Genomic DNA, 12,370 nt, shown 5'->3' on the forward strand with positions numbered 1-12,370 from the left:
TGCAATGAGGTAAATGGTTGCTCTTCTCTAGGTTACGTCTGAAGAGATTTAATCAGGGAAACGTGCCTAGAGCCCCACCAGGACAGGGCGGGGACAAGACGCGGAAGTGAAGTTTGCCAGCAAGCAGTTCCAAGGGAAGAAGTGGAGGCTCATCACAGGTGAGGCACCACCTCAGGGTACATAAGGCACGCTCCTACATCCAACTAAAGTGCTCTCATTTAGTGATGACAAAACCAAACTACATTCACATAAGTAAACTTACTTACTCTAATTCACTGCATCTTATTTACTAATTTTCAAGATTTTAGTGGTTTATATGTATTTTTTTAAAGTTTGACACTATCACATCACTTCTTAGAATACATTAACGCTAATTCGTATATCATAATGTACAGGTCTAGGATATATAAGGAGACAGTTATAAATATGCTTATACAGCTGCCTAAAATTGAACACTTTAATTGGAGAATTATACATATATGTAATTATATATGATATGTGCGCCCACATGGGCGCGCACGCACGCACGCACACACACGCACGCACACACATCAATGTTGTGAACTGGCAAAATGGCAAAAAACTTGTGGCATGGTGACACAAAAGTAGCACCACAGGAGTGCACATACTCCTGGAACAGGAGGCTCTGACCTGGAGTCAGACACAGAAATACGTTGCTCACAAACAGCAGTTGCCGCCTGTGGGATTTCAGCAAGACAATCACAGAGCTGACTCATGGGACCAATTACAAAGGAGCAGTAATTTTTTTTTCTGTGGCATTAAAACAATATAGTGTACGTTCATCACCAATTAACAAATGCTAGGAAGTCAGAAGTGTACCACCATGGGTTTTATTACCAAATCAATAGTGAAAGCCCTCCACCCTCCCACCCACCTCCATGTGAATTCTCTGCCAGATTCCCACGGGCCAGAACCTCTCATAATGTTTCACTAAATTCAACCAAAAAAAAAGGGGGGGGGGTGGTTCTCAAACGTCTTGGGCATTTAATGAGAACTACATTATTTTCTAATGACAAAAATCTGCTGTCCAGCATTTCTCAATGCTAGTGGTCTTGCTTAAGATTTTTAGAAATCACAGCAAAATCGGAAGAGCAAGTGAGCTGTAAGTCACCCTCCCTCCCTCCTCTGAGCTATCACAACCCTCCAAAGCACAGCTTCCCCCTGGAGAAGAGCAACGGCTCCATGGAAAAGAGCTCCCGCCTGCTCCCCACACTGCCTGCCCCCCACACTGCCTGCCCCCCAGCCAGGCAGCCCGTGATGCCGGCGGCAGGCGGCAGCCAGCGACTGGATACTTACGGACTGCTTCTCCTGCTGGCCCAGAACTCCATGGCTAGCAGGCGCGGCCAGCGGTTTCATAATGAAGAAACATATGCTGAACTGAATTTACACATCATGTACCAACCTCTCACGATGGCAAGTCACCCTCTACAGCATGAAATTAAAAGAAAAGGGGAGAGGGGGGGGGGGGGAAAGAGGGAGGAAGGGAAACCAGGCTGCAGCTTAAAGTGTCACTACTGGTGAGCCTAAAAACCCTTCACACTTGTAGACGGAAAAGGAATCCGAACAACAGCGCTCGGCTCCATTTTTAACACACTGAAACTCTAACCCTCTGAGGCTCTGACAAGGCCGAAGGAACCTCACCCAGCCTTCAGGCATCTGAGAGAACGAGATCATTTCTAAAGCTAAAGAACAAGAGGCAAAAGAAAAGGGGGGAAAAGAGCTAAAATGGCTGACTGCACACAGACTCCCCTCCAAAAGGCTTAATACAGAATTATATTAGCCAGGGTGGTGAAAAGCCAGTCTCTAGCATTCAGCCGAGCATTGTTAACACTCTTGTTTCATTTGCAATCACACGTACAGACCCCTCCAACAGAGAGAGAGAGAGAGAGAGAGAGAGAGAGAGAGAGAGAGAGAGAGAGAGAGAGAGAGAGAAATCAGGGCAGAGTGTGTGAATCAGGACCTCCTCCCTAGCTGCTAATGATGCTGACAGTGGTGACCAGTGATCTCTGTCCCACTCCACTAACCAAGTTTGCACAATTAATCTCAGCACTATGACACTGATGGACATTTAATTTAATGATGTCTGTCCCGCACACTCGACATAAGCATGCCTGATAGCCGGAGTCACTGACAGAAACACAGCACATGCACACACACACACACACACACACACACATACACACACACACACACAATCTCAAGAATCATGAGTCTGAATGCAACACACCAATATAATTACATTATTGTGCTTACTTTGGAGGACCATGGCTGCAGGCAGTTGGCATAGCAACGCACAAGGAAAGCCATTTCCTGGGTAGAGAAAGCTTCCTTTTCTAAATAAAAAAAAAATCCCTCTTAGGAAACAAACGGCATTGCTGCTTCCCGCAGAAAGCAAGACACTGTAGTCTGTCTCTTAACCTGCAAGCCTCACACTCGATGTGGTTCTAGTGATGTAAGTGGGTTTCTCTCTCTCCCTCCCTCTCCCCATATACGCTGAAATATTCAGCTCAAACGGCACACACATTCCTTAAGGCTCGCCCCCTCCTCTTCTTAACCATTTCACTCATTAAGGTAGCGATGGACAATTCAGATAAAGTAACAAGCTCTTGCCTGTATTATATCAGCGGCTGTAGGTTAAGCAAGTCTCAGAGGGATGGAATCCATTGATTGCTGACTCCAAATAATATCACTGAAGACAGGGTGGGAAAACGGAGCAAGGACTTACTTGAACAGCTTTGAACTAAAATATGATTTTTTTCCCCCACCTTGGTGGGGAGAAAGGAATCGATGTGACCTCTACCCCACCCTCAAGTATTATTATGCCACAGTAAATAAGAATGTCTTTAAAAATTTATAAAATGCATGCTTAGCAAGCTTTGTTAAAATTAGAAGATGAGACCTTCATCACTCACACACACACACACACACATACACACACACACACACACACACATAGATGCACATATGGTCTTGTCAATAATATTATAATAAACCACCTGGTTTTTTGTTTTAACAAACCAAACTTCTATAGGGGGAGCTAAAATTAAATGAAAATGCATTATTCTCCCACAAACTCTTACTTTCACCTGTGCAAACAGGGTTACCTGAGAGGCTGCATTGCAGCTGGTGAGGAATAAAGACACTCCCATCAGCTCTCACAATCAGCTCTACTGTGGAAAATATGGCCTCTCTACCAGTGGCCTTTGACACTGGGGCTTCCTACTGGGCCTCCTGTCTGTCTGAAGACTGCATCCATCCTGCTGTTCATAACAAAAGGCAATTCTTCTTTCCAACAGTGATGGTAGGTTCTTCTCCCTTCCTCCCGCCCCCTTCCTAGAGTCCTTATATTACTCACCATCGTTTCTACAAATGCAAACATACTGCTCCCAAGCAAAGGTTGGCCATATCAACTTTTTACATGTCCATGTCTCTCCTACCTCAAACACAAAGTTCAACCAGACTCTTCCTTAGACATATTTTCCTGTCTACAGTCTTAATCTCTTCCCACTCTTCACAACCAAATCTTGCAAGAATTCCCCATTTCAGGCTTTCACTGTTTTTCTATCTCATATTTTATGCGGATAACAGGCTACTTTGAGCTGATACAGGTTTATATATTATGGAGTCATCTATGACACCCATCATATCTAAATTTTAAAAATGAAACTTAACTCGAGAAAAGTAGATAGTTTTTTTTTTTTTAATCTTCATCTCTGCTGCTACCCTCTGAAACCAAGAATTATTGTTTTACCTTCATAACTACAAAAATCAACAGTCTGGACTCATTGTACATGCTACATACTCAACCCGTTTGCCACATCCTTTCCAAGCTCTTTGAAAACTAAAGCCCCGTCATTTCACATCTATCTTCCATCTTCTATGTTCCTCATACAGGTTAAATTTGTGCCACTGTAGCAAACAAAAAGAAAGAATACTCTCATCACAGCTTCCAAGATGTGTAGTACACTTTGGACTGGTGAAACAGCCCAGTGGGCATGATGCTTGCTGCTGAGTCTGACAACCTGGGTCTGAGTCCCAGAGCGCCAGGGTAGAAGGAGAGAACAAGCTCTCTTCTCACCTCCGTCTGTGAGCTGTGGCACACGCATGCAAATAAACGCATGCATACTTTAAGAAAAATTTACATGCTCACACTCACTCTAGATCTCCTGGGTTTCTCTTGCTTCCGGGACAGACTGAGAGGCCTTTGTAGGTTCTTTCCTCCACCTAAGCACTCTCATTTTGTTTCTCATTCCATCTCACAATCCATGCTGCTAAAACACCCTCCCAGGGTTAGCACAGCATTGTTGACTGTAATACAGCTGTGGTTTAACAGTTTTTCACAATACTATTTAAGCAGTTACTCTACCTCCCTACATACACTCTAAGTCCATGATGGCTACCACCATGTATGACTGACTGTACTCGGAGCCCAAAGCACAGTGCACAGCGTGGTCACCCACAATTGTGAACAGACACATCTAATTTTTATTGAATAGAAATGGTCATTGAGCAAGGCTACATTTTATCCTTGAGACGACATCCTGTCAAAATTTCAAATAACGTTCTGTAAGCATAATTCAAATGCAAATGGTACTAAGAATAAGGAATTTGATCAAAATCAACATACAAATGCACAGATTAGAAGTGGCATCTATATCCAACGGGACATGATTCAGCCTTCAAAGGTAGTACACGCTACAGCAGAGTACACCTGGAAGGCAATAAGCTAAGTGGAGTAAGTCAGTTATAAAAGAAGAAACGCTTTAAGCCACTCAGTTCTGGTTGTCTAAGCTGGCCAAGTTTTTAGGGACAGCCAGGGGTAGGTGTTTGCTGGGTGTGTGCACAGGGGAGGGAGGCGTTTATTGATTATTGATTAGTCTGAGTCTGGAAGATGGAAAGTACTGAAGGTGGATGGTGGTTATGCTAAATAACAATGTTGAATAACTGACCTGTATATTTAATGTAAACTCAATTGTCATACATATTTGTCACAATATGGAAGTAACTGAGTCAAGGCCTAGACAATCAAACTCCACATTTGTCACCTAGCCCATGTCCTAACACATCTATGTGCCAAGAATTCTTCAACTTTCAGTAGCTTCATAACGATGGTGTCTTGCCTTATAATAGGAAGGTTTCCCACTTACTCTGCCTCTCTTTCTGCAAATATGTGTCACTTCTCTCAAGAAGGAAACTAACCTAATGCAGAAACCTGAGAGATGAAGTAAGAAGCTCACACGTCCTCAGGCACTGCAGCATCTCTGTGCTGATGCTTGGCAGGACTGCTTCTGAGTCTGGCCTCATGCCTCACAACATTCATACCTCAAGACTCAATGCTGACAACTTGGAAGCTTATCAGCCACACTACCTTACACATTGACACAACTATATCAGGTACTAGTCACAAAATAAAATGAACCCAAGATTGGAAGAATCCTATACTACAATTTTTATGAGTAAAGATAAACTATGTGGTCTACAAGTAGGCCTAATTCTATTTACCCCCATCTCTTAGCTGTCTAGACTTAGTAACATTAAACAGACCTAGGAAAAACAAAACAGAACCTTTTCTGTGGAGAACTTCAATTTTGAAGAACTTTTAAACTCTAGTTACAATGTTTAAAAAGTAGAGCACATGTTCACAAACCTCCCTGGTGCAAAGGCATCCCGGCTAAATGAAACGCTGGCTTCTGATGCTGTCTTTGGCCTCCACATACACCTACACCCACACTGTACACATAAACCAAGGCTGGCAGGCACACATATGAATTGTCAAACTCCCTTCCCCCTTAAAAAAAAAATCTTTCAAAAAGGAAAAGTTGATTTGGGGGTATGTGGGGTGTTGCTGGAGATTGGACCTGGCCCTCTGCACATGCCAGGCACACACTCTACCACTGAGCTACTTCCCAGACCTCTCTTCTATCTGGATACATAGCCTCAAGTTTCCCAGGCTGAACTTGGACTTACTCTGGAGTCCCAGTAAGCCTTGAATCTGTTATCCTCGTGCTCAGATTCCCAAATAATTGAGATTATAGGGTTGAACCACCAAGACCTTCCTGATAAACCTTTTATATCTTACTCGTACATCTTCATATAATCTATTTAATCCTTGAATATATACTTCTGCAAGTGGTCATGGAGTTCATCTATAAATTGGTACATCCAAGTCACTATTAAAAAATAACTCAATTATGATATAAAATACAAAAGAAGTAGGCACACTGCCTGTCACCTAAAAAATGTTAACTACATATCTCAGTTGAATCTAAGGTAAAGGCAGGCTTAAAAACTCCTGGAAGCAGCTGGACATGGTGGTGCATGATTGTGATCCCAGCACTTGAGGAGGCAGAGGCAGGCAGATCTCTATGAGTTCAAGACCAGCCTAGTCTACAAACTAAGTTCAGAGAAACTCTGGAAATACACACACACACACACACACACACACACACACACACACACACACACACACACACACCAAAAAACCTCCTGGAAGCCATGTCAGAATTATCAATGGAGTATACATCAAGATGGCCCAATACTCTCAGAAGACATACTCTGAAGGAGTTTTTACTTTAGGTGGTTTCTCTCATTAAAACAAACTTCCTGACAACAAGTTTACATTGCATGTGACTCGTAATTGAGAAATTAATGTGGTAATTGCTATGTTCCACATTCATACACAGCACTGAGGAGAAAAAGGTTGAAAGATGACAAGGTGAGGACATCAGAGAAAGAGGAACAAAGCCTGTGAGTCACCAGAAATTCCAGCACTGGACTTTTAGAAACACACTTATTTGAAAAGAGAGGTCTCTAATAGCAGACTGAATAGGCTTACTTCATTTCCTTGAACCTATTTTAAGATGAGGCCAGACCTCAACCTTGCAGTGTTCAAGGTTTCAGAGGTGGAGTCCTTAAATGCTGACTGAAAAATGTCTCAGTGCCTTTTCCCAAGGAAAGGCTTCCTTCACACAGGGCTTCCTGCTATAGTTCATCAAGCAACACTCCAAACAAACATAAAGAATTATACCTTCCCTGCTAATTTGCTATAATGTATCCTCTGTGACTAATACATTTGCATGAACACAAAGAGCTGCTAATACTCCTTCTGTTTATTTAACAAAATGGGAGATACTGCATCAGGACCTGTTATGACAGGTTCACTGAGGTCCTGGGCCATCGGAGGATTTTATTTCTGATAATGATCCTAGAACTTAATACACAGTAGTTGTTCAAACAGCATAAAGACCTAAATGATTCCATTTATATTTCAAAGCAAATGTGTGAGGTTACTGCAGCCTTTAACATGAGGAAACAGGCTGTATTCTTTCATTCATTTAGTCTTTAATAGAATTAGGAGATTTATAACCTGATAGGTCAAAAGAGAAGGGAAATCCAAATTTCACAGAGATGAACTTGAAGATCTGCACTTAGATAAAGAAAGAGTTAGAAAGGTGGTCTATAAAACTGTTCCGGCCAAAAGGTTCTGTATGGGTGGAGCGTGATTCCTGAGAACCTAATGTAATTCCAGGTTATATTATTTGATATATGAAAAAGAGGGTGTCTTGTCATAATCTGTGTTGAAGGGCTGTGTGAGTGACAGCATTCCAGCTATCATGTCCTAGGAGGGACAGTATGTGAATGCTGTATTCTAGTGGCAGAAAACAGGATCAGTACTTAGGAAAAGGATAAGAAGCTAAGTAGGTTTAAGGACACGAACACACTTAGGAGAAGGTGCTGCATAGCAGCTATATTAAAATAGAATGTGACTATCAACTGGAGATAGCTTCTGGGTTAGGGGCGGGGCATGTGTCTCCTCCTCTCAGCTACAGGACCCCATCTTGTGTAGAGCCATGAAGGCCTTGTGCAAGTTGCCTCAGTCTCCGTGAACTCAGATGTGCCTCGATTGTCTGTGTATAGAAGTCCTTGCTTCCTCTGTGTCCTCCAATGCCTCTGGGCCCATACCCAGCAGTAGATGGCCAACACAAAACGAACTCCTGCCTCAGCCTCCTGCTTATCAAATTTTACAAGATAAGCCAACATACCTATATGACTAAAGATTTACTACATGCAAGAAACCATGGACATCGGACATGCCCCTTCATCTCACTGGCCTCTGTGAACTTATCTCCTAGACAGGGCAATATTGCCTAGTAGGCTGAACTGAAGGTTTAACTGACAAACATCTAACAGATATGTACATCATAAACATTCAAGAAGGGCCTTTTTATTCCTTCAAAATATTCTAAATGTCTCATGCACCAAAGGTTTGGCCAACTCAGCAGTTAATGTCATAGATGGCTGGAAACAATAACCTTGTGCTGATTTCCTCCCATGGAACTGTTAATGCAGGTAGACCAGTAATATAAACACTGATTCCACTCCTAAATGAATTAACGAACTGTCAGTTCTACAGGGCTGATCCAAGGACATCAATATAGAACCCATGAGGCCTCATGTTGTAAGGGGGCGGGGGGCATAAACTATAAACTATGTGATTCTCAATACTGTTTTCAAAGATTTTACTGACTAAAAATTTGTTGTTTCTTTTCATATTCCTATTTAAACACAAGGAGTTCATGACTATTAGACAACAATCTAACTGAGCTGCCCCTCAGCCTGGAGATCAAATATTAACAAGCAAATCTTTCTAGTTCTCAACAACTTAATATTTAGAAATGAGAATCCAAGTACTTTGCAAAATGATTTTCAGGATGATTTTCTTTTAAAAGACAATGATGATAATTTCATATGTAAGCACTAATAGGTAGACTTCCCCACTACGAACAGAGTTGTTCAGCTCTTCCTATCTTAATATTTTAAAGAACGTGATCGAAAAGTAATTTAAAATAGAGTATCTCTAAACAGAAAATCTTTTAAATGCTTTCTGAAAAATTAAATCAGCCTACTAATATGAACACATATTTAAGACAATGTTCACTGTTCCCACGCATAAATAAATGAACAAATCCCAAATCCCAAGCTGAGTCCAAAACTGACTCCCAAAATGTAATATTCATAGCACTAGAAACAACAGACCACAAGTGAACTTCAGAAGCTATCTCGGCCAGTTCAACAATGGCCAGACGTACACAGAGTCTGCTCCTTGTAGGAGAGGCTTACCAAAGAGCTGCTTCAGGGGACACATAACCAACCCTACTTTCTTGTCAGGCTGTGTTTAATAGGAAATAAATGCTTCCTTCTAGGACATAAATCAAAAGAAAAACACACTGAATCAAAAATATTAAATATTTGCTTACCAATCCAATGGTAATAATAAAAAGGCATCCAAATACAAGCAAGCGATCAACACTAAGATCAAATGCCTAGAAAATGTGTGATTTACCAAGAAGCCAGACCATGTGGAAGAACACAGATATTATGTAAAGCAGAATATTCTTCCAAATGAGAAAGGGTACATGTACCCTCCCTAGAGGCATCCCTTTGCACAGGGCTCCTCAGCTCCTGAGGAGAGGCATATTCCTCTCAGGATTTATTTTGCTTTCACAGCTGATTCTGGATCAGAGTGGACTGCAGGGCACAGCACAAGCAGTTAGACACACTTTGTGATGACAAAGGAAATTAGCCACTGTGTCTTAACTCAGACAGGACAAGAGACAGAAAAAGACCAGCGGCAGCATCTTTATACAAAGGAACAAGAGGAGCCAATGAGAAAAAAAGATGATAGCATATTCAAAGTAGATAACAAGCAAGACTGAAAAAAAATATCACTTAAAACCACATTTCTGGGTTGGTTGTTTACTTATCTTTTATTTATTCATTTTTTTTCCAAAGCGAAACTGTCTGCAATAAAGTAGATTATCAACTGTTTAAAAATGTTGTTTAAACTATGTATAGTGATGGGTGGGTGTATGGAAGGAGGGGTTAAAACTACTTTCACTATGCTGGCACATAAGGCTAAAATCCTGATGGGTTTTTGTCTGCATGTTTGTTGAGACAGGGTCTTGCTATTGCTATGCAGCTCTTGCTGGCTTGGAACTCAATCTGTAGACCAGGCTATCCTCAAATTCGTAGCACCCCTCTTACCTCTGCCTCCTGGTGCTGGGATTACAGTGTGCACAACCACAACTGGTGGGAAAACCCAGCTTTGACGTTTACTGACAGGTAACTAGTCAGGTCATAATCATCGGCTTAAAGGACAGCTCAAGTTTAGGACACAGATCAGAATCACTGTAATGAACAGCTCAGGTCTGGGGCTTTTCAGGGAGGTAGAGACTACAGAAAGATTTTCAGTAACAAATGTAACTACCGTATGTAAGACACTGCTCTGGTCTGCTTTCTGTTACTGTGATAAACCACTGACCAAAAGAGCCTTACTGGCTCACAGGTTACAGTCTATCGTTGAAGGAAGCCAAGGCAGGAGCTCAAGCAGGAACCTGGAAGAAGAAGCTGAGCCATGGAGGATCAGTCACTAAGCTACTTACTGGTTTGCCTCAGGGGCTCGCTCAGCTGGCTGCCTTACTGCACACAGAGAGCAGGGCCCTCCGGCTCCAGCCCTGCCCTACAGAGAAGCCCACAGGCCAGTCTGAGGGGGGCAGTTTCTCAACTGAGGTTCCATCTTCTTAGGCAATTCTAGTTTCCCTCAAGTTTCCCCCCAAACCTCACCAGCACAAACACACGGGGTCCACTTGGCTCACTGCTCTGACACCGTCTTCAAGACATGGTCACTTTATGTGAGGTTCCAAGTTTTCATTTTCACTGGGCCTTACAACTAATATATACAGGCAGTGCCCCCTAAGATAATGAGAGAGACACAGATTGCACAGGTGGCCCAGCAGGTCCATAGCTGCACAATACAGATTCTCTGAGTCATCTTTCCAGCCCATGACTCAACTTCTCTCTCTCTCTCTCTCTCTCTCTCTCTCTCTCTCTCTCTCTCTCTCTCTTTCTTTTTAAGTTTTTCGAGACAAGGTTTCTCTGTGTGTAGCCTTGGCTGTCCTGGAATCACTCTGTAGACCAGGCTGGCCTTGAACTCACAGTGATCCGGCTACCTCTGTCTCCCAATTGCTGGGATGAAAGGCGTGAGCCACCACCGCTTGACAGACTTAATTTCTTTATCTCAACCAGAAATCCTCCTTTCTTTCCTTTTCCTTTTCCTCTCCCTCCCTCCCTCCCTCCCTCTGCACCCCCCTCTCTGTTAAATTCTCCTGGAGAACCTAACTACACCTTGCAAATAAAAAGGAAGCAACCAAGGAAGAAAAAGTAGTTCTCAAAGTGTGGCTTTACGATTCCAGAGTGCATGAGGCCCAACTACTTTCACCACAACTCACATATCATCTGCCTTTTTTTTTTTAATTACACTGATACCAACAGTGACATGTCAAAAGAAACTGGGTAAAGCAGCGGCACCTCCAGCAACTATCAGCACTGCCCTACCACCTACATTCACAGCCCTGTTGTCATCCACATAATAAAAAACAAAGGGATATACAAAGTGTCCCTGATAAAGCAGTAACAGTAAGTCTTTTCCTTCTTATGACACAACAGAAAGCACCCATATAGGGCTTTTGTCACACCGAAAGGTATCATGGTTCAGTTGTCTCAAGGAGTAGACAGGCACATTCATTTGAGTTCTGAGTGGGGCCCAACCCCTGTTTTAATAGAACTCATTTAAACAAAACAAATGGTGGAAACGCCAAGTTATTCAGATATGGGTGGCTAGCAGACTTTCCTTTTCTTGGTTTTTGTTTTCTCTGGTTGGATTTAGTCAAAGGCCTTTCATGTACCTAATGAGATGATCATAGGGGTTTTGTCTTTTGGTGTATTTATATGGTGGATTACATTTATCAGGTTATGCATGTTTAACCATCTCTGCCTCTCTGAGATGAAACCTACTTGATTATGGTGAAAGATCTTTGTGATATGTTCTTGGATTTGGTTTGCAAGTATTTTGTTGAGTTTTTTTTTTTAATCTATATTTGTAAGGGAAATGGGTTAGTAATTTTCATCCTTTCTTGGGTCTTTATGTAGTTTGGTTATCAAGGCAACTGTGGTTTCCTAAAATAAATTGGGCTATGTTCCTTTTCTGTTTTGTGAAAGAATTTGAGGCATATTGGCATTAACTCTTTGAATGTCTGGCAAAATTCTGCACTAAAATCATCTAACCTTGGGCTTTTTTTTTTTTTTCCTTTTGGTTGAGAGACTTTTGAAAAATTATTTATTTAATTAATTTATTCAGATAACATCTCAATTGTTATCCTCCTCTCACTTGTTATCTTCCTGTTCCTCCCTCCCTCCCTCTTTCACCCTATTCTCCTCTCCTAGGTCTGTGACAGAAAGGGACCTCCTTCCCCACCATATGGTCACAGCCTATCACTCATCCTGGTAGCCT

The 12,370-nt window shown here is 42.0% G+C and overlaps 1 protein-coding gene across 7 annotated transcripts in view; it reads right to left on the reverse strand.

The window, feature by feature from the left end:
* The window catches only part of RAPGEF2 (Rap guanine nucleotide exchange factor 2), a 226,131-nt gene that overhangs the window by 89,928 nt on the left and 123,833 nt on the right, over positions 1 to 12,370 (reverse strand). Inside the window, exon 1 of one of the 7 annotated variants that reach the window (XM_084769675.1) lies at positions 2,275 to 2,469. The exons of 5 other annotated variants lie outside the window; for them this stretch is intronic. In XM_084769675.1, the coding sequence (XP_084625801.1) occupies positions 2,275 to 2,328 (54 nt within the window). In that variant the 5' untranslated portion in view covers positions 2,329 to 2,469. Of the gene's footprint in view, positions 1 to 1,317; positions 1,450 to 2,274; positions 2,470 to 12,370 lie in introns of those variants that run through there. One more of the 7 variants, XM_084769674.1, reaches the window with a different exon arrangement.

This window comes from Acomys minous (assembly GCF_964271855.1).
Source record: "Acomys minous genome assembly, chromosome: 19".
In the NCBI taxonomy this organism is placed as follows: domain Eukaryota; kingdom Metazoa; phylum Chordata; class Mammalia; order Rodentia; family Muridae; genus Acomys; species Acomys minous.